We start from the raw sequence: 21,919 nt of genomic DNA, 5'->3' as shown, positions 1-21,919 counted from the left end.
TTCAATGCACCCCAAGCTGAGCTGACATTGGCAGAGAGGTTGCTGGTGTAACCAGGCAGCTCACGACACACTGCATCCCATGCTCTGGGCTCTATGAGGAGGTGACTATAAATTCTAGCATTAGCATCTGCCAAATGTAAAATTTATGAACAACTCGGTGCAAAACTGCAAGACACTGAGGATGTCGTGGACTGAGTTATGTCCTTCCAAAACTCACCGAAGCTTGAATTGTGTGCCCCAAGTTTGTGTACTAGAATCTTAGCCCCCGCTGTGACTGTTAAGAGGGTGGGAAATCCTATTATGGTCATTGAAAGGTGGAGCCTTGAAGAGGTGATTGGATTGTAGGACCGTGCAGTAGTGAATGGATTAAAAATGGTGGTCAGGGGCGTGGTTCTGAGGGCTTTAAAAGGAGAGCACATGAGAGTCTGTCTCTCTCTCTCTGCTCTCTCTGCTTCTACCATCTCGCAATGTGTCACCACCACCAGATGGACTTTGGACTTCCCAGCCTTAGAAACTGTAAGCAATCAATTTTGTTTCTCTTTATAGTTACTCAGTTCCATATATTTTGTTATAAGCAACACAAAACGGACTAATACAGAAGACAATCTTTAAATTGTTTTGACTAGGAAAACGTAAGTGCTTCCCCAGCACTAATCATCTCACCCAATGTTGGCTGCAGCCCACCCTGGGGAGGTACCTCCCATTATCCAAAGACAAGTTCTGGAGCAGGGAGCAGCTGCAGGGTGTCAGCAGCCATGGCTGGGGCATGAGGTGGCCAGGGCCCCACAGTGTCCCCTACAGTCCGCCCCTTCCACCGCTCAGATCCCTGAGCCTCTCCTGTTTAGCTCGTTCCTCCTGAGCTGTGCTTCTCCAAGACTTCAGTCGGTCACAATTTCTGTTGGAAAGGCAGAAAGGGTTAGTAGGATATGTCACCAACCCTGATATTACATTTCTCACGGGGCTGTCTGAAACTCAGCAGTTCTCAAACTGGAGCAATTTTGTCCTAGAAATGTTGAACCACGTCTGGCCTGCAGACACTTTTGATTTCTGCCCAAACACATCAGCCAAGTCCTGCAGTCCTTTAACATGTGATCTGTCTGTCCCCCTCAGCAGGACCCAGTTCCCTCAACAACGATTGAGTGCCTACAATGTACCAGGCCCTGTTCCAGGAGCCGAGGGTACAGTGATGACCCAAACAGATAAAAGTCCTGCTCCTGAGGACGTGGGGAGGTGACCGTCAACATGATAAACAGATAACATATCATCGGGAGATAAATAATGGCAGACTGCCACAGGGAGGGGAGCCAGGAGTTGAGGATGGGGGCTGCAACCTCAGGGCAGATCAGAGAAGGCCTGTAACAGGTGACATTTGAGTAAGGTGAGGGTCGACTCTCGTGCATACTGGGGACTCAGGCAGTGCGAGTAGGGGAAACGGCAGGTGCAAAGGCCCTGGGGCAGGACCATGCCCGGCTTGTTGAGTGCGTGTGGCTGGGGCAGAGTGAGAAGCGGGAGATGGGCAGGGGCGTCTTGGGGTGTGGCCCACGCAGGTACTTGGAGGGCATGTTGGGGGACTTTGGCTTTTCCTCGGGAGGCAGGATTTATCAGAGTAATCATTAATAACCACCTGTGCCCTGTGGTGCATGTCCACATGGGCGCTGGAGACAGGGATCTCAGGCTTGGCTCTGGCCATGGCCCTAGGGGAGGAGAGGGGCGCTGAGCATTGCCCCTCACCCTTAAAGGGGGTAGAGGGATGGGCTCCAGCTATGCCCCTCAGAAGAAGAAAAGAAGGAAAAAAGAATAAATAAGTTTTAAAAATGGGAAAAAAGAAAAAAAAGAAAAAACGCAATCCTGTCGAAAGTGGAAAGACAGTGGGGGCAGACCCCGTACCTCCTGGGCCTGGTCTCTGGGGCGAGATGTTGAGGTAGCTCTAATGGCAGGCCAAGCTGAGAGCGCTGGGCAGTTGGGTGCGGCTGGTGTGCCTGCGCCCGTGAGTGCAGTTCGGTGTGGGCTGGGCTTGTAGGTGCAGTCAGGTGGGAGCTGCGCCCGTGGGTGCACTTGGGTGGGGGCTGGGTTGGACTGTTGTGAATAACGCGGCTACGACCATTTGTATTCAAGGTTTTGTGTGGATGCGTAATTTTATTCCTCTTGGCATATACCGAGAAGTGAAATGCCTGGATCCTACGGTAACTCCGCACTGAGTTATGTGAGGAACTTTCAGGCTGTTTCCAAAGTGGCTGCACCACTGTCCAGTTTTCCCAGCCGTGTGTGGGGGGCTTAACTTCTCTATGTTCTTAGAACACCATTCTTATGCATCTTTGTGACTATAGCCGTGCTAGTGCGTGTGAAGTGATGTCTCATTGTGGATTTGATGTGCATTTCTCTGATGACTACTGATGTCAAGCACCTTTTGATGTGCTTATTGGGCATTTGTATATTTTCTTTAGAGAACTGTGTGTTGGGATTTTTTGCCAATTGTTAAAAATGAGACACTTATCTTTTTATGATCAAGTTGTGATAGTTTTATATATATATCCTGGATACAAGCTCCTTATAAGATGTATGACTTGTAAAAGTTTTCTCCAATTCTGTGGCTTTATTTTCACTCTCTTTCAGTTTTCTTTTCACTTTCTCGATGGCATTCTTTTAAATTTTGGTGATGTTCAGTTTATCCATTTTTTTTCATTGCTTGTGCTTTTGATGTCACTCCTAGAAAACCGTTGCCTAATCTAAGATCCTGAAGACTGAACCTTATGTGTTCTTCTGAGAGTTTTACAGTTTTAGCCTCCCCTGCCCCCAGTTTGGTCTTGAGGAGCCCAGGGGGAAAGGCTGATGGGACCCAGAGCCCATGCTGGGTGGAAGGGGGTGCCGTGGGGTGTGAGAGGAGGAGCAGCTGGCAAGCAGGAGTGACCTTGATGGGACCCGGCTGGGAGGGGACAGCTACGCTCTCGGGATCAGTGAAGGGACCCTCAAGGAAGGGGGCAAGTGCAGAAGTGTCTGGAGGACTGGACGGGGGTGTTTGGAGGTGGTTTCTGGGATGAGAAAGTCTGGGGCAGAGCTGTGACGAGTCTGGAAAGGGACTGTGAAGTGACACACTTCCCTGCTGTCCATTCCTCACCCACCTCCTGAGCCCTGGGTCCTGAGGCCCCAGGTCAGGGGTGAACGGGAACAGGACGGTCCAGGGCGGGGGCTGGAGAACGGCCTCTCTGCTCTGCCAGGTGCCTCAGATTCTGTGACGGCCACCGTGAAGGGTCACACAGAAGCTGCATGGGCACCGAGTGACAGCCCCGCCCCTTTCCCCCAGGGGCCCCTCCCTGGGGTGGGCGGGGCCGGCTTTCATTGTGACCCCACCCTTCCCTGGGTTCTGGCCACGCCCCCATTCCGTCCATCTTTCTCATCCACCAATGGGCTGTGAGCATTGAGGCCACGCCCACCTACCTGTTGCCTAGCACCGGCCGCTCCCAGCTGCTCTGGCTCAGTCGCTGGTCGGTGCCTTAGCTGGAGGGAGTGACTGTCCAGTGCTTAGCCATGATAAGGCGGAAGTACCCCTTTCCTTTTCCCTGCCCCGAAATGTCGGAGGAAATCCGACAGGAGAAATTGGCGAGGGCCAAGAAGAAGGTATAACATGCTGGGTCGCATCCCCAGAGCCAGCCCGAGGCCCCTCCTATGGTGGGACAGGGGCAGGACTCGGTGTCACTTCTGAGGCACACGGGGATTGCCCCTCTGTGCCTCTTGACTCCCCCCACCAAAGTCTTCTCAGCCATCCCTGCCCCCTCGGCTGCCCAGACCCTGCCCTTGCCGGCTGTCCCCGGGTGACTTTGGCCAGTAAGGTTACTTCCAGGGCTCCCCACCTGGACTCAGCCCTGGCCTCCTGCTACCCCAAACCAGACCTTCCTGGGCTCCCTGGGTCCCCTGGGTTCCCGTCTCCAAGGACCTCGGTCCTGGCTCTGTGCTCCACTTCCCCACAGTGTTGCAGTGACTCTGACATTGGTAGGAAGGAGTGGAATGTTGTCACCTCACAATCCCATTCCAAACTGTCCCAATCCTCCTGGGAAGTGTCACAATCCCTCAGGAACTGTCATTACTGCCTGGGAGGTTTCTGGTTCCCCTTCCCCCCTTTACTTAGACATTGCCTACCTAAAAAGCCTGCACTTCACCAGTGAGCTCAAAATGTTGACAGTATCTCTGGGTGACCATTGGGAGAACGGGTTCGGTTTGGTTTTTTCCTGGGTTTCTACTCTCTAGAGACACTTAACAATTGATTTCTGAGTCTGGATCTCACCTTAGAATTCCCTAGGATTCTGGGACCAGAGCACCTTTCAGTCACTACTCTCTGGAGGGAGATGTGCTTATCTTCTGTGGGATAAATCCTGGGCAACTGAACTTCACAGCTTGAATCTTGCCCAGATCCTGTCAATCTGGGGTGCCACAGGACTCGGGGGGCCTCTTTCTGAAGCATCAGATTTGCTTGATTCTTTTGAAAGAGAAAAATCCTCTTAATGTACTTAGGGGTGACATTCACCTGGATTTGTAAGATCATAATGGATTTCTCTGAAATGATGCTTGGGTTGTCCTCTTTTTGTGAGGTCCCCAGATCCCTAGGGGTGTGCCCTCATGACTTCTGCCATTAGGGTACATTGACATAAACGTTTGAGAAGTACTGGGGTACAGCTCTCAAAGCACTGTGAGGGAGGGCCCCGATGTCTGATTTGTATTTGGCCCGCCAGCAGCTGCTGATTCATGACAAAGCCCCAGAAGACTGAAGTTCAATTCCATTATTGCCTTTTTCTAATCATGCTATCGGTCCATTTCTTCAGCCATTTGGTGATCATGACAACACCTTATAGGGTTGCTGGTGGCATTAAATCAGATGGTACGAGTAAGAATACTTTGTAAAAACTGTAAAGTAGGTGACAAACATAGGGGCTTCCACATCTCCTGAATATTACGGCTTTTCCTTTCCACAGTTAAGAGAGTTCCAACTTAAAAGGGGCCTAGCTAGTGCTGCTGAGGAGAAAAACACCAAAACTGGCATTAGGCCCCAGCCCAGCACTTGTGGGAGGTGCCAGTCACCTCAGGAGGTGAGTGTTGGCTGGTCAGGCTCCTGGGAACAGGGGCCTCAAGGGGCAGTAGGGGGTAATGGTAACGACCATGGAAGAAGTGTCAGGGACTGGGTAAGAAGTCTGGGTTTGAATCCTATGTCTCCCTCTGCTCGGGATATGACATAGGACTCTTCTCTGAGCTTCTCCCTTGAAGCTGTGCACACAGATGGAGCACGAGCTTGGCTGTCTCATTGGATCCTGCTGCAGGAAGCACAGGATGATGTTGACAACACCAAGGCCCAGGGCTCAATCCCTGTGCTGGCCACCACCAAAAAAAAAAAAAAAGTGCAGGATGAGAGCTGCTTGGGAGAGGAGGGACAATGGGGAAGTGAGACCTTGAGAAGTGGGCACAGAGGGGCTACAGGAGGAGGGCCTGGTCCAGGTTAGGAAGAAAGGACAGCAGAGGGCTTAGCCATTGAGGGGCAGAGCATCTCCATGCGTGCTCTCATCTCTTCCAGCCCCCATCATCCATCACTGGGGAGACCTTGAGGACTTCAACTTACATTAAGGAGCTGGAGGTAAGTGCCCTCCAGGCCAGCCCCCGACCACTTCCCATGCTCGGGGCTGGGGGCCACGCTGCCAGCTGAAACAGCCAACACCCCCACCCCTAATGATCGCTCTCTCTACCTCTCTCCCAACCCTCCTCCAACTCCTCCTCTCTTCATGTGCCACAGAGCCGGTGCCTAGTTCTGCAGGCAGTCCTGGACTCCACCTATGCAGTAAAGAAATATATAGAGAGTGTGGTGCAGGAACTGGTAAGAGTCCAGTGGCATCCCCTGGTTCCACACTGCCAATCCTGGGCTCCAATTTCCCCTTGGGACTCTGAAGAAAAGGGGCTGGGGGTTCCTGTGCCAAGGGAGAATGGGGTGCTTGGGGGCCTAGTTCTCAGCAGGAGGGACCCCAGACCATGCAGCATGGCTCTTTCTGTTGCTGACCTGCCTGCTCACTCTCTCTTCTCCAGACACCCCTGCTTGAGTCCTTGCCGCATGGGCTCTGGGATGTCCCCCTGCTGGAAACACTAGGCCGACTGTTGTCAGGAGCCCTGTGACCCCACCCTGAGTTAGTTCCTGCTTTGCTTGGTCTTTGGTTTTGGACAAGCCCCCTCTCCTGCCTGGGCTTGAGTGTCCTGAGATAGAATTAGAGGGTGTCAAAGGTCCCTTGCAGCTCTAAGAATGAAAGATTTCTAGGCACACACGAGACATCAGGGAGACAGGGATCTTGCCTGTCCTTTTCATTCCTGGATCCCTGCTGTTAAGATCAGTCCCTGTCCTTAGTGTGTGGTTCATGGTGAATACATGCACCCTTGTGAATCACAAGCTGGGAGAAGGGTAGTCTTTCCTTTCTCAGCCTCCATTTCTAGAGGTTTCTGTGGTTGTCATGTAAAGAGAATCAGGATTCAGATGTTCAGCTCTGAATCCAACAAAGACCCCAATTCTCTTTCCTTGGGAGTTCAAGGACAGTTTGTCCATTTGCGTCCCCATAGGGTCTGAGAGCTTTTCCTTGAAAATCCAATCCTGGCCCCACCACTTCCCAGTCTGGGGACTGGAGCTGAGGGGACAACCTCAGTCACCTTCCCGTGACTCTCCACATGGAAAATCTGGCACCAGGAAACTGGATGAAGTAGAAAGAGGGACATGATTTCTTCGTTCGCTCCTTCCATGTCTGATGGGTTTGGGGACAGACTGAGATGGAGAGGCCGCAGGCTCGTCCTGCCCACTCCCAACCTGGAGAAGGCTCCCCCCTGCACCCCACCCTCAGCACCACGGGGTCCCCGAGGATCTGGTCTCCCTGGTGGGCCTGTCCTGGGCCATTGGTGGCATTCCTGGGGCCCGTCCCTTGCTGTTCCATCTCTGCCTCCCTGGTAAGAGAGGTTTCTTTCCTCTTCCTACAGAAGGAGAGTCCGTGTCAGCAGCTGGACTCCCTGCGGGAACAACTGCAGGTGAGTGGACTCTATGGCATCCCTCATGTGCCCTAGAGAACCTTCCTGTCCCTCTCTCACCACCTGTTTGGCTTTTCTCCCAAAGGCTCAGATTCGGACCAATGCCATCTTAAAGTCCGAAAAGGAAGAGATGGAGAGAGCCCTGGCCGATGCTCGTCAGGAAGCCCGGCAGAAAGCAGGTGTGGATCTGGGCAGCCTTCCTCCCTCAACCTGGTGCCTTGGCAGGCCTTCACGGGAGTCCTTTGGGTTCCATCTTGACCTCTGTCATTTCAGGAGAATGTCAACATCTGTGGACCTGCCTGGACTCCCGGGAAAAAGAGATCCAACAGCTGCAGGGGAGTCTGACCGCCTTCTCCACAGGGCAGGAGGACGCCGAGAGGGTGAGTCCAGCCACCTGCCCTCACGCTTGCGCCTCCACCCCCAGGGGGAAAAATGGGCTTAGAGAATTAGAATGACCTGGATGTTCCCATCCCAGCTGTACGTGATCTTAGCGCTTAACCTCTAATACCTTGCATTTCATCTACAAAATGGAGCTAACGATAGTAACTCCCTCCTGTGGTGGTTGTGAGGATTCGATGGATTGTTAGCACGGTGCCTGGTGCCGCACGCAATACAGAGTCAGACCATGGTGATGACAGTCCTAACAATGGCAACGTGACAGGCTATCCCTGGGCCTCCGTCGGCCAGCTGTCAATCAGATCTCTTTCCCCGCCTCTTCCACCCTTACTGAGGTCTTAGGAAAAGCAACTGAGAACATGGGCTTGGAAATGCCTTGAAAAAGGTGTCAAGTGTGATTCAGGGGGAGGAAAGGTCACCGCTGAACGGTGGCTGTAGGTGTCGGTGTTCGTGTGCCCCGACTCCATCTTCTCCCTGCTGAATCCTGACTTTGCCTTTCTGTATTTGCAGTCCTACCGCAACCTCAAGAGCGAGCGAGATGCCCTCTTCCTTCAGCTGGAGGACAACAAGTAGGAGGGGGACGGTGGGTGGCAGGTCTGGGGGGGCCTCGGCACGGGTGATGTGGTGGGAGGTGGGAGGGTAGAGGTGAGCACGATGAGGGGGATGCACAGGTTTGGACACGTGCAGAGCCAAGCTGTGTCCCCAGCTGTGCCAGTGACTCATGTGTGGCCTCAGGCAATTCATGTCCTCTCTGTGGACAGGCATGTGAGAGTCCAGGTGTCCCCTTCCCATGCCATAGTCCTCTGGTTGTGTGGCAAAGTCAGTGCATTGATGACAAAAGTCATCCTTTCTGTGCCTCGTTCTTTACATTCTCCACCACCTCTGGCCACAGGAACAACTATGAAGTCCTCAAGTACCAGCAGGCCCAGCTGAAGGGCAAGATTCGCGTCCTTGCAATGGAGAAGGTGGCCTTGCAGGTCCAGGCAAAAACGCTCGAAACATCCAAGCTCCTGCCAAACCAAGTGAGTGGCTGCAGACCAGGGGGTTGGTTTTATGGGGTGGGGTAGAGAGGAAGGTGGCAGCCTGTCCCTCCTGCAGCCACTCCTTACACAGCTTATGCCCCTGTGCTCTGGGCAGGTGCACAATTCGAGCTGAGCTGCAGGCTTGCGTCATCGGGCTGGCGTGTCACCCAATCTGCCAGCCTGTCCTCCGCACTCACCCACTGGGCCTTTGTTCCCCCACCTGTAAAATGGGGTGCTGGAGACCTCACACAAAATGGTACAGGGAGGGCCCCCTGTGTGCCTGTGCCATTCCCCTTCCCTGTGCCGTGGGTCTCCGGCTGCATCAGGTGGCCACCGACTGCTTCTCTCCATCCAGACCAATTAGAACATGGAGGTCCCCTGTGCACTGCATTCAGGGAAGCACGTGAAGATGGAGCTGGCTGAGAAGTTGGGCCATCTTCGTGAGAAGCTGGGAGACCTAAAGGAGATGGGAATCCCTGCCCCATTCAGGAAGGGCTAGGAGACAGGCACCAGCCTCTGAGGGGGGTTCCAGAGCCAGCACAGAGGCAGCTCCAGCCTGGGGGACAGGTGACCCCAGTCATGCACTGCAGTCCTGTGACTATTCATTGCTCCCTTCCTTCTGACCACACAGCTGCCGCAGAACATACAGAAATGCCAGGAGAACCAAGGCTTCAGCAACAATCTCTGCTTTCCATTGTTTTATCGAGCAGAAAAGTATTGTGACAGTAACATCATGGACATCTGAGATGTGGGGCCCAGGGCTCTGCCCCCTCCCAGTTCCTGCTACCCTGTCCTTGCCACCATGTCTCTGCCACCCTGTCCCTTCCACCCTGTCCCTGCCACCCAGTTTCTGCCACCCTGTCCCAGCCACTCCTTCCCAGTCACACTTTTATCATGTTAACACTCCTGTTCTTTAAAAAAATTTAAAAAATCCCTCCCCCCAAAAAAACAAAAAAAGGAAAAAATTTTAAAAACCTCAAAAAAGTAAAAAAAGAAAAAAAAAACAAAACAAAAAAGACAGCACCCAGAAAACACCCAAAAGAAGACAACACCCAATTGAAGAGGACAATGCCCAGAAAATGCTCAAAAGGCAACACCCAGAAAACATCCAAAAGACAACAGCACCCAGAAATCACCCAAAAGAAGGCAGCACCCAGAAAACACCCCAAAGAAGAAAACACCCAAAAGAAGATAATATGCAGAAAATACCCAAAAGAAGACACCCAGAAAACTGAAAAAAAAAAACACAACCCAGAAAGAAAACACAAAGAAAACATCCCCCCCCAAAATGAAGAAAACCCCAACAAAAAGAATAAAACCCAAACATAAAGAAAAACTGCCCAAAAGAAGGACAAAAAAAAAAAAAAACCCAAAAGAAGACAACCCCAACAAAAAGAAGAGACCCCCAACAGAAGGAAGAAAAATCCCCCCCAAATAAGAAAACCCCAACAGAAAGCAGAACCCCCCAAATGAAGGAAACTCCAACAAAAATAAAACCCCAATAAGAAAACCTCTCAGAAAAGAACCCACCCAAAAGAAAACCAGAAAAGTAGAACCCCCCAAAAGAAGAAAACAACAACAAAGAGGAAAATACCCACAAAAATAAGAAACCTACAGGAAGAAAAACCACAGTAAAAAGAAGAAAGTGCCAGCAATAGGAAGCCCCTCAGAGAAGAAAACTGCAGTGAAAAGAACAAAACCCTGACAAAAAGAAGAAACATCTCCACAAAGAAAAACTCTGAAAAGAAGAAAAACTTCCAGAAAGAAGAAAACCTCAACAAAAAGAAAACATGCACCCCAAAAAGAGAACCCCCCAAAAGAAGAAAACACCCCCAAAAGAAGAAAACCAAAAATTCCCCAAGAAGAAAATTCCCCCCCACACACAAAAAAAACCCAGTAAAGAGAAAATCCCCACAGAAAGAAGAAAACCCTAAAAGAAAAAAATAAATAAATAAATAACCGCCCAAAAGAAGAAAACCCCTAAAAGGACAGAATAATATAAAAATAAAATAAAATAAAAAAACAAGCAAAGAAACAAACAAACAACAACAACAACAACAACAACAACAAAAAAAAAAAACACACAGGAAAAATACTAAAAGAGAGAAAAAACAAAGAAAAAGCATAAAAGAAAAACCAAAAATAAAAATGTAAGAAAACAAGAAGAAAAAACAAGAAAGAAAGCAGCAGGGTGCCCTCACCAGTAGTGCAGCCTCAGGGACCCATAGGGGAAGACCAGTAGAATTGGTCCCTTGGGCAGGCCAGCCAGGGGGCCCCTTAGTGCTGGGGCAGGCCAAGGAAGCACTTGGGGCAGGCCTGGCAGGTCCTTAGCAGAGGGGGCCCTTAGCAGCAAGGGGGCCCTGAATAGTAGGTGTGGCCATGGAGGCCCTGAGTGAGAAGTAGGCTAGGACAGAGGACCCATAGTGCCAGGCCAGGGGGCCCCTAGGTGGCCAGACCAGGCCAAGGAAGCACTCGGGGCAGGCCTGGCAGGCCCTTAGCAGCAGGGGGGCCCTGAATAGTAGGTGTGGCCATGGAGGCCCTTAGCGCCAAGTAGGCTAGGCCAGGGGGCCCTTAGCACCAATCAAGCCAAGGGGGCCGTGAGGTAGGCCATTCGAGGGGGCCCCTTAGTGGAAGGCCAGTCCAGGGAGTTGGTGGGGGGGGGCTTACCAATGTTTTATCATTTATACTTGGCCAGAAAATTTTTTCATTAAAGTATCAAACTTATTTATGAAATATCTATTTTAATAATTATCCTTATTTTTGTAGTTTCTTCAGAATCTACTTTACGTTTTTCTCCACTCCCACATTTGTGTATTTTTATTTGAGTCATATTTATTTAATTAAAATAAAGACTGAGTGAATGCATGGTTTTTGTTTGATTTTTATTTTTCAGATAAACAGCTTTCAGATTTATTAGTCTGTCCATTCTGTCATTTCCCCTCTCTGGATCATTTGATTTCATTTTTCTGTGTGTGTTCAGTATATCCATTCTCTTGTGAATCTTAGGTTTGTTATTATTTTCTTATGATGAATAAGTAGTTCTAGAATATTTTGATATTTATTATTTAATCATGACATATAAGGGTGTGAATTTGCTTTAGAAAAGAAATTTGACTTTATCTCCTTCGTTTCAGCAATTTAACTACGATGGACTTTAGTATGATTTTCTCTTTTCTTTTTTATTCCAAGTTGGGGTTTGGTTCTTCAATCTGTGGATTGACGTATTATACCCATTTTGGAAACCCTCAGGCATTACACCTTCAGGGATGGCTTCTGCCCCTTCTCTCTCCCCTCTCTGTCCCCTACTGAGTCCAATTACACACACGCAGTTGTAACGAGGCTCGTCCATCTCTGCTTCTCCTGTCTTCCTCAGTGCAGGCCCTTCAGGGATTTGGATGAACATTCTAGTAGGTCACTGGTCAAGCATGAAAGACTGGCAAATCCACTTGTGACATTTGGAGGTTTCAGCTTGCTGCTTTACTGCCCATGCCCTGCAGCTTTCAAATGTGGCAAAAATCTTGAGGGACCAATCAGCAGCCCTGTCCCTCTGGGGAAACATTATCTCCCAGGCACTTTGAGATTCAGGCAGATTTTATTCTGACTTTTAGGAACCCTTGGCCTGGCTTCTCAATCCTCCATGTTCATCCCCAGAACACAGACGATGTCCTGTGGAAAACACTGACCATGTCAGTGCTTCTCGATTTGTGTGATTTCTCACCCAGCACCAGTCTCGAGGGACCAACCAATACCTGGTTTCTCTGTCCCCTGAATGGGCCAAGTGTGATCATCTCTGTCTCCCACGTGGGCCAAGTGTGATCATTGTAGCCTTTTCTTGGTGGAATCAGAGTCACAGAGCCCCTAGAAGTGTTAAGAGAACAAGACGCCCACCATACAAATTAGACCTTATACAAATGTGTTAAGAGCTAGAGGGGACTCAGAACATCTGAGACTGCAACCGTGACAGTCTGAGTTAGTGGTCTGGAGAACACATAGGGTTTGCAGGAAAATTCAGACTGTGGCTGTCTTACCACACAGATGTACCCTTGACACCAAGCTCATGGAGAAGTCTGTGGAAGACTGCACCTCTGAGAAAATGGAAATCAAGCACTTGGTGTTTGTTTTCATGATACTCTTGATTGGCAGGGCCAAGAATCCAGAAAATAAGCTGAAGGCTTCTGTACACAAAGCCCACATGCATCTGTCTATTTTCATTTATTGGGACTGTAACAACAGTAATGAGTTCTTCACTTCTCCCTTCTAAATCTCATGCAAGTGACACTATTGGTAAGTTCAAATATGGAACAGAAAGGGAAGGGATTCTTGCAAATGCAGTTTCTCACATTATCCACATTGACATAACACAATCCAGAAGGACTTGAGACTGTGTTCTTTGAGCAACGTTGCATAATTACCAATTTCTGCCAATTGTTTGTTAGGAAAATGGAATAAGACTCCTTTGACCAAAAAAATAACATACTCTCCCAGTAAGAAAGGTGGAAAATATAATCGGCAAGTGATATCCAATATCTGCCACACTAAGGAAAAACAAAAACAAAAGAACTAAAGTGTCATTGTTCCAATAACCTCTTATTTACAGAACAATTTAAGAAACTAAATACAAATTAGGCCAGCTACCAAAATTAAAACAAAAAAGAAACTAAATAAAAATTAAACCTACATGCATATTAAAAATACACTTCAAATCACCCATGAGTCCAACAAGGTGTAAAGACAAAAGTTTTATTTACAAATTGTAAAAAAAAAACAATACCTGCCAAAATTCATGTACTATACCTAGGAGTACTTAGAATTATTTTTCATCTTAGGGCTGACCCCGTGGCTCGCTCAGGAGAGTGTGGCACTGGGAGCGCAGCAGCGCTCCCGCCCTGGGTTCGGATCCTATATAGGGATGGCCGGTTTGCTCCCTGGCTGAGCACAGTCACACACACACACACACAAAAAGAATTATTTTTCATCTTAATGTTTATTTGTAAATAAACTATAAACACACTTCTTATGAGTCCACTGTAAGGATGAGGTACTCATAAAGGCAATATATTTACAGAGTTTATAAGATTACTCTCCTGGTGTGAGTTTTCTGAAGGACTACACATCAATTCCTCTGCAGAAGGATGTCCCACATCACACTTGTAGTGTTTTTTAGCAGTGTGTATTCTCATATGTCTTCTTAATGATGAGGAACAACTGAAGGCTTTCCCACACTGCTCACATGTATAAGGTTTCTCTCCAGTGTGCAGTCTCATATGTACTGGTAAAGATGATGGCCATTTGAAGACTTTCCCACATTCATTACATTTGTAAGGTTTCTCTACAGTGTGTGTTCTCACATGTTGCTGCAAGAGTTCAGGCCAGCTGAAGGCTTTCCCACACTGTGTGCATTCATAGAGTTTTTCTGCAGTGTGGCGCCTCATGTGTTTTTGTAAGGATATGTGGCAGTAGAAAGCTTTCCCACACAGCTTGCACTCATACAATTTGTCTTCAGGATGCATTCTCACATGTTCTCGAAAGCAGGCAGACAAACTGAAGGCTTTCCCACACTGCTTACATTCATAGGGTTTCTCTCTAGTGTGTGTTCTCATATGCTTTCGTAAGGATATGGGCCAATTAAAAGTTTTCTCACACTGTGTGCATGCATAGGGTTTTTCTCCAGTGTGCACTCTCATATGTCCTTGAAAGGATGAGGGATGACTGAATGTTTTCCCACATTGGTTGCATTCATAGGGCTTCTCTCCACCATGAGTCCTTTCATGTCTCCGAAAGGACTGGGGATAAATGAAGGTTTTCCCACACTGTCTGCACTCATAGGGTTTCTCTCCAGTGTGAATCCTTTCATGTCTCCGAAAGGACTGGAGGTAAATAAAGGTTTTCCCACACTGTTTGCATTCATAGGGTTTCTCTCCAGTGTGCATTATCACGTGTCTTCGGAAAGCTGAGGAATAACTGAAGGCTTCCCCACATTCCTTACATTTATATGGCTTCTCTCCAGTGTGTGATATCATGTGTCTTCGAAATGTTGAGGAATAACTGAAGGCCTCCCCACATTCCTTACATTTATATGGCTTCTCTCCAGTGTGTGTTATCATGTGTCTTCGAAAAGTCGAGGAGTAACTGAAGGCTTTCCCACATTCCTTACATTTATATGGCTTCTCTCCAGTGTGACTTCTCACATGACTAGTAAGACTTGAAAAATCAATGAAGGCTTTCCCACATTGCTTACATTCATAGGATTTCTCAGCAGTGTGAATCCGTATATGCCGATTGAGGGAAGATGTACGAGGAAAGGTTTTCCCACATAATTTACAAGCATAGGGTCTCTCTCCATTGTGGGTTCTAACATGTGCTCTTAGGTGTGAATGACAACCATAGGCCTGCCCACATTTCTGGCACTGATATGGTTTTTGTCCAGTGTGAACTTTGATGTGACTCTTGAGGGATGAATGATGCATGAAGACTTTTCCATATGCACTGTATCCATCCTGGTTTAGTCCAGTAGGAATTTCCTTGTATGGGTGAAGATTTGGAATCTGGCTGAAGGCTTCTCCACCGTGATCATTACTTTCACAGAGTCTCTCTACCATGTAATTTCTAGTACAAATGAGAAGCATGTTAGAAATGAATTGATTAATAATTATTTATTAGTATTTATTAATACTAATAAATATTAGGGTTGCATTTTAACCATTTTCAGTGAAAGTGTAGGTTTTCTACCTTATCTGCATTGTTTGAAAGGGAATAAACTGAATGCTCTGCAAGAGGGTTTAACCACTGCTATTATTAAAGGTGTTTCTTATATATGGGGTTTCTAGATAATTGTTTCCAACTGAATTGTGTTTCCAACACTCAATGTCTAAGTCACATTTACAGAAATATTTTTTGTAAAAATTCTGTGAACAAACTTGGAGCTAGGCTTATATGAGTTTTCTGCTTGCTACCTTTTAAAATTTCATAATATACTAAGTAAGATTCTCTCCCGGAACACTGCTTTCTCTTGAGTGTGACTCACCTCAGATTTCTCCCCTCCCTTGTGTGCTGATCTTCAGTGCTAAGGTCTTCCCAAATTTTTCCTAAAACAGAGGCCCAGGAATCATTTCTGGTGAATTTTGCTACTTTAGGTTCCTTAGTTACTTTTTCTCCATAAATACACTGCTGAGAAACTGACCCATTGGCCATAAATTGAGTTTCATCATCTGAAACAAAAAAGTGAACAAATTTTATGAGAAACAAGACACCTGTTACCCAAAAAAGACAAAAGGCATTTAGCCATTTCAGGACCTCATCAAGCACAAGGAGGCAAAATGGCAAGCAATTTAATGAACACAATAAAATATTCACTGGGCTGCAGAAACAAACTTCCCTGAGCCATGAAACATATCCATAAGGATGGCACTAAGGGAGCTTTCTTTATAGGAAGAAAATCTCCCTTTACTACACAGATTCTCATTCTCATGGAAAAACTATTGGATTCTAGCTCCATGACAGCTGTGACCACGTCTGTCTTATTTACCAATGTACTTACTGTATTGCCCTTCCACATTCCAAGTCTTGGAACAGGCTTGATGTGTAAGAAATATTCGATCACTAAATGACTAAGGGAAGGAACGATGTCATCCTTACCTATTGAGGCCAGATTCTGAAAAGTTTCGAGCATCACATCTCTGTAGAGGTCCCTCTGAGCAGAATCCAGCAAAGCCCACTCCTCCAGGGTGAAGTCCACAGCCACATCCTCAAAGACCACTGAATCCTGAAACATCCAACACATGTGCAGGAGCATGACTGAGACTGGCAGCCTGGGCACTGTACTCCATCCACACATAGTGCACACAAGATGCTGTGGCCTCCCAACCTCTGCCCTGTGGTGCTTGACAGGCCTCTTCCTCTGTCTACACTCGCTTCCTCATAGAGTTAACAGCACCACTGACACATTGAACTGCTCTCTACAACTTTACTAGGACCACTTCAAGACTTTTTCCTCTCTAACAAAAGGGCTTAGACCACATTAGAGATTCTGAGGAAATGCTATACAAATGAAACAAATATTTGCATTTTAAGGCCAAGAATCCCTTGTGACACAAACTCTTTTCAGCTCCCTCCCTGCTGCCCACTACACCACTCAGCCCTTCATGAGCACAGAGTCAAACCCAAATGAGGTCTTAAGGTTTATCAGAGCACACTGAAGGACTGGGAACTTTTCCTTCTATTCCCTTCCCCACACATCAGGCCAAGGGGCCTATGGGGACCCAACTTGCAACAAGGGCCAGAAAGCCACAGTGTCTTAAAGAACTGCAGGCCCAACTGGCTGAATGAAAACAGTCTTTTAGAGAAGCACTAATTTTAATTTATTTGTGTAATAATTATCACAGGTTCAGCCTCTAGTTTTTCTCTCTGTGCATTTTCATAGAAACAGGAAGTTATTGAGAAATTAGACCTCAGGAAAGAGGAAAAAGGTGTGAGGACTCAGACCTCAACACATCCCCTACACGCCTGGATATGAACCTCAGTGCTGAAGCCCCCCAAGTTTTTTCTAATTCAACTTTGAGTTTTCTCTCTGTCTCTCTCTCTCTCTCTCTCTCACACACACAAAGCACACACACAGTGAGGGTATAAAATTTGCAAACAGCTCTTTCCACCAGAGTCATAAAAGTGTATTCTTGCTAACCTCGAGGATCAGGCTAAAAGCCTCACTTTGTAAAGGAGTTAACTGAAGTCCAAAACATTTGACTGTGAATTTACCCTATGATAAAAGACATGAAGGACTGAGCAGAGCCTTTCTATAAAGCACTCCCTTATCTCAACTTCCAGGAGGAAGTGACTCCCCACACACCACCCTAGAGGCTGCACTCTCGATTTCTCGTTTCCATATCCCATATCGGGCACATGAGCACGACAGCCCAAGCCCTGAACCAGGAACCCCTGACAGACACTGTGCCTTTAAACTCTAGTTTCTAAAGAAAGATCATCAGTCCACTAACATCCATGATCAGGAAACAGAAAATACTGTCGTGCAGCAACTCCAATGCTAGCACTTACCTATTTGACAGCAGAATAACGGGACTACTCTACTATTGGTACAGGGAAAGACAGAAGTCCCCTGGGTCCACCTCCATTTCTCTTAATACAGTGCATCCATAGTGTTTCTCATCATAAGATTCCCTTCCCTACTGTGCAGAAAAGAGCTAACACTGTAGGCCTTAGACTTCATCTTCAGAAAGCCTTGCTGACAATGCTGCCCTTGGCTGGTGGTGTTGGGTTGAACTGTGTCCCCCAGAGTCCATGTATTAGAAACTCAACCCCCACTGGGATAATGTTAAGAGGGTGGGAAATCCTATTACGGTCATTGAAAAGTGGGGCCTTGAAGAGCTGATTAGATTGTGAGGACCATGTCCTAGTAAGTAAATGGATTAATAAGCTGTGGCTTAATGGTGGTCATGGGTGCACTTCAGACAGCTTTAAAATGAGTGCTAGGCCGGCCCGTGACACACTTGTTCGAGTGCGGTGCTGATAACACCAAGGCCACGGGTTCGGATCCCATATAGGGATGGCCGGTTCGCTCACTGGTTGAGTGTGGTGCTGACAACACCAAGCCAAGGGTTGAGATCCCCTTGCCGGTCATCTTTAAAAAAATAATAATAATAATAAAATAAAATAAAATGAGAGTGCTTGAGGAGTTTGCCCTCTCTCTGCTTCTGCCATCTGCCATGTGACACCCTGCTTTGCTATGAAGTCACCACCCACCAGCAAGGCTCTCACCAGACCTGTTCTCCGGACTTCGGACTTCCCAGCCTCTGAAACTATAAGTGGTACATATTATTTCTTTACAAATTACTCGGTTTGAGGTATTTCTGTTGTAAGTAACAGAAACAGACTAACACAGCTGGTGTCTGGGATCCTGGGTTTCAGGAGGGTTCACACCACACTCACTGATATGCAAACTACACTGTTAATACTGAATACCTGCTTTCCCTCTGGAAGTCTAGAATTTTGGTACATGCCAGGTGGAGGATGCTTATATGATCAGGCAGCAGTAAAAATCCTGGGTTCTGAGTCTCTAACGAGCTTCTCTGGGAGAGGTTTCACATATGTGGTCACAGTTCATTGCTGGGGAACCAGATGCATCCTGTGTGACCCCACTGGGAAAGGACTCTTAAAACCCTGCACCTGGTTCCTTTTGGACTGCTCCCCAGTGCCTTCTCCCTTTGCAGATTTCCCTGCGTGTCCTTTTGTTGTAACAAATCACAGTCACGAGTGTGAGTGTATGCGAGTCTTGGGAATCCTACTAGTGGGACCTAGGAGTGGTCTTGGGGACACCCAATGCAGTTGGCATCTGAAGTGGGATTTGCTTGACCTTGACTCCCTGAAATATGGCAAAAGCACTGTTTGGGAAAAGGGAGGATGAGGGGTACGGTGTGGTGACACTTTGGCACCTGGGTGGCTATGGAGTCATCCACATTATGAAACAGCAGCTGTGAGGGTTAAAAGTTGATGGAGGGAAAGATGACAGATCCAGCTCCAGGAGGGGACATGCTGGCTGTGCTGGCTGCTTCTGGCCATGCTGGCCAAGTGAGAGAGAAAAGAGAGTGTGGCCTGAGCCCGGGTGATATGTTCTCTGCTCTCCCCACCAGGCAGGAGGAGAAAGGGTCCCCATGTTCCCAAAGGTGAGCTTGGAATGGGCAGAAAATGTTCCAAGTCTGCACTGCATTGGGAGGGGAGAAGAAAGTTAATCAGTTCCCAGGGCTGGAGCAAAATTTTACATAAAACAAGGGGAGAGGGACAGGGTGCTCCAGCCTCTTTTCAACCTGCTGCTGGTGCTGCCAGAGTTCCCGACCAGCCGAGATCTCCCCTGGCAGTTGTAATGCTGTCCCTGAAATGCCAGGCAGGGGTTGGCTGTGGGTTCCACTGTGTTCCCCCAGAAAGACATGTCCCTGTCCTCACTCCTGGTACCTGTGAATGTGACCTTACTAGTAAATAGGGTCTTTGCAGATGTAACCAACTTAAGATGAGGTCATCAGGGTGGGCCCTGATCCAATATGACTGGTGTCCTTGTAAGAAGCGGAAAATGCCACATGGAGACACAGGCACTCAGGGAAGACGGCCCTGCGAAGACGGAGGCAGAGACTGGGATTATGCTGCCACAAGCGAAAGGACACGTGGGGCCACCAGAAGCTCCAAGAGGCAAGGGACACTACTGCACCTGCACGTATGATGAAAAGCAGGAGAATGTCACATGCTCATGGTTTTATAAACACCTCAGGGATCATCCTGGTCAGTGAAAGCACAGACGTCAGCAGGACACGCTTCCCTACCTCCTCCACTTCTGCTGGAGGGTCAGTTGTGACTTCTGTCACTCTCTGACCTGAGTCATGAGGGGTAAACACGGTGTGGCCCAGTGCTCAGGGGCCAGCCACTCGCAGGTCCGGATTCTGGACTTCTGGCCCAGAATGACCCATCTGCACATACCCTGGGAGCTACCAGAAAGCCAAAAAACAGACTTCCAAACCCACTGGTGCATGCATCAGAATTTAAACCCTCGGTATGAGAAATAAGATTAGGTATTTGTAACTGATTTTTACTATGATTTTCACCTATTGGAGGATTGGGGAAAAGGAAAACAAACATTAAATAGAGGCCTTCTTTTTTGGCAGCTGGCCAGTACAGGTATCTGAACCCTTGACCTTGGTGTTATAGCACCATGTTCTAACCAACTGAGCTGACCGGCCAGCCCCATCTGACCCTGCCAAGTCTCGGCTCTGCTGAGGCAGAAGAAAGCTCCCAGTGTCTTAGGGAATTCTCAAGCCCCAGATCCTAACTGCCTGGACTTGACTCTCAGCCAAGACCTGACACTGCCCGCTATGGGCTTTCCACCTGAGCAGGCACTGTGCTCACCTGAGAGCAGGTATAGGCTCAATGGGCAGGACATCAACTTGGGGGATACTGCAGATTTAGAACACTCCCCTGTAAGACCCTAAACTATGAAGACATCATGGGTGCTGGCTGGACTGTCTGCGTCACTTGCAGCTGCCCCAGTGAGGGGCTGGCTTGCTCTCCAAAGGAATCTTTCCCTCTTCCTGCAGGGGATCTCCTGTGCCACCTCTCCAAGCTGCCGTGAGCACTGTCAATCCAGACTGGCTGCTCAGCCTCCCATCACCTGGCAGTGCTGAGACAGCAGCAGGTGGCCCCAGTCCCCACACCTTCCATGCAGAACACCTCCCAGGGTTACCCACATCGTGGGGTGGACAGGCTGGTGTCATGGACACGCAGAACCATCTGAAACCCATGTCTCGGGCACTGCTTCTGAAGCCAAGGACTGAACTGACTCCCTGGAAGCCACAGTGGGGGCCCGGTGAGCCCAACTGCCTGACCCCCCTGTATGTCCTAGCTGGGGTGCCCCAGCGTGTGTTCTCTCTCATTCTCTCTCTCTGTGATCTGCTTGTACCCATGGGCTGCCTGCCGTTTTCTGCCACGCGTAGAAGCTGTCTGAGGCTCGCACCAGATGCAGCTGTCCCAGAATCATAAGCCAAATAAACCTCCATTCTTTATAAGTTACCCAGTCCCAGGTGTTCTACTACAGCAACACAAAACAGACTAATACACGATCTCATCCCTAGAAGACTTTCAGGTATTTAAACTTACTGGCCAGAGCTGTGCTGTGCTGGACTTGACGTCTTCCTTTAGTGAAAAATAATACACAGGGGGAAAAAAGAGTCATTCAGAAGCTGAAGACACCACCCGGCTTTCTGAGATCTCTGTGGTTTATGGGATTTGCTTTAGCTGGCTAAGTCCAGGACCCCTAAAGGCGTAACCAAGACGAACACTGCAGTTTGGTCTCATGCTACTTCACAGGGTCCTCTGATAACACTTTTGCTGTCAAGATGCCTGTCCAAGGTCCCAGGGGGTGGACTCTGTAGGAACATGTTAACCCAGCAGGCCTGCAAGCCCTTATCCTTAGAAAGTCCTGCTTGTAGGGTTGGCTCTTGGCTGGCATCAGGGAAGCTGGATTTGGGGAGGGTTTCTATCCCTGATAGAAGTTTCTCGCTGTACGTAAACACTTTATGCAAATAATACGGTTTATGGTGAAGACCTGCTTTCCTCCTGGGAGTGTGAAGTCTTGGCAGATGCCAGGCAAGGGGTGCCTGTGTGACCAGCCCCCAGTAAAAAGCCCTGGTAGCTGAGTCTCTGATGAGCTCCTCAGGTTGACAACATTTTGCACGTGTTGCCACGACTTGTTGCTGGGAGGATTAAGCGCGTCCTAAGTGACTCCACCAGGAGAGGACTCTGGAAGCTGTGTGGGTGTCTCATGACTTCACCCCACGAGGCTTCCCCTCTTTTGTTTTTGCTCTGGAGCCTCTCACTGTCATCAGTCACAGCCATAAGTATACCATGTGCTGAGCCCTGGGGGTATTCCTAGAGGGTCTTCAAAACCACGGGTGGCCTTGAACTCTTCACAC

General features: G+C 48.3%; 1 protein-coding gene across 1 annotated transcript; it reads right to left on the bottom strand.

The window, feature by feature from the left end:
- Positions 1–13,376: 13,376 nt before the first annotated feature.
- On the bottom strand, positions 13,377–20,697 carry LOC134387494 (zinc finger protein 555). Its single transcript, XM_063109949.1, has 4 exons — positions 20,692–20,697; positions 16,092–16,218; positions 15,481–15,664; positions 13,377–15,062 (listed from the first exon to the last, which is right to left on the bottom strand). Exons 1-4 carry the CDS (start codon positions 20,695–20,697, stop codon positions 13,499–13,501), a joined length of 1,881 nt encoding a protein of 626 aa, XP_062966019.1. The 3' UTR covers positions 13,377–13,498.
- Between the last annotated feature and the right edge of the window lie 1,222 nt (positions 20,698–21,919).

The sequence above is a fragment of the Cynocephalus volans genome, chromosome 10 (genome assembly GCF_027409185.1).
Source record: "Cynocephalus volans isolate mCynVol1 chromosome 10, mCynVol1.pri, whole genome shotgun sequence".
NCBI classification, from domain to species: Eukaryota; Metazoa; Chordata; class Mammalia; order Dermoptera; family Cynocephalidae; genus Cynocephalus; species Cynocephalus volans.
This window is presented reverse-complemented; position numbering and strand designations above follow the sequence as displayed.

Excerpts from the sequence above, each read along its gene's own strand:
- LOC134387494 (XM_063109949.1), bottom strand. Across the intron at positions 15,665-16,091 it reads TCAGAATCTGGCCTCAATAG|ATGATGAAACTCAATTTATG; the intron begins GTAAGGATGACA and ends TTTTTGTTTCAG. Across the intron at positions 15,063-15,480 it reads AGGGAGGGGAGAAATCTGAG|AAATTACATGGTAGAGAGAC; the intron begins GTGAGTCACACT and ends CATTTGTACTAG.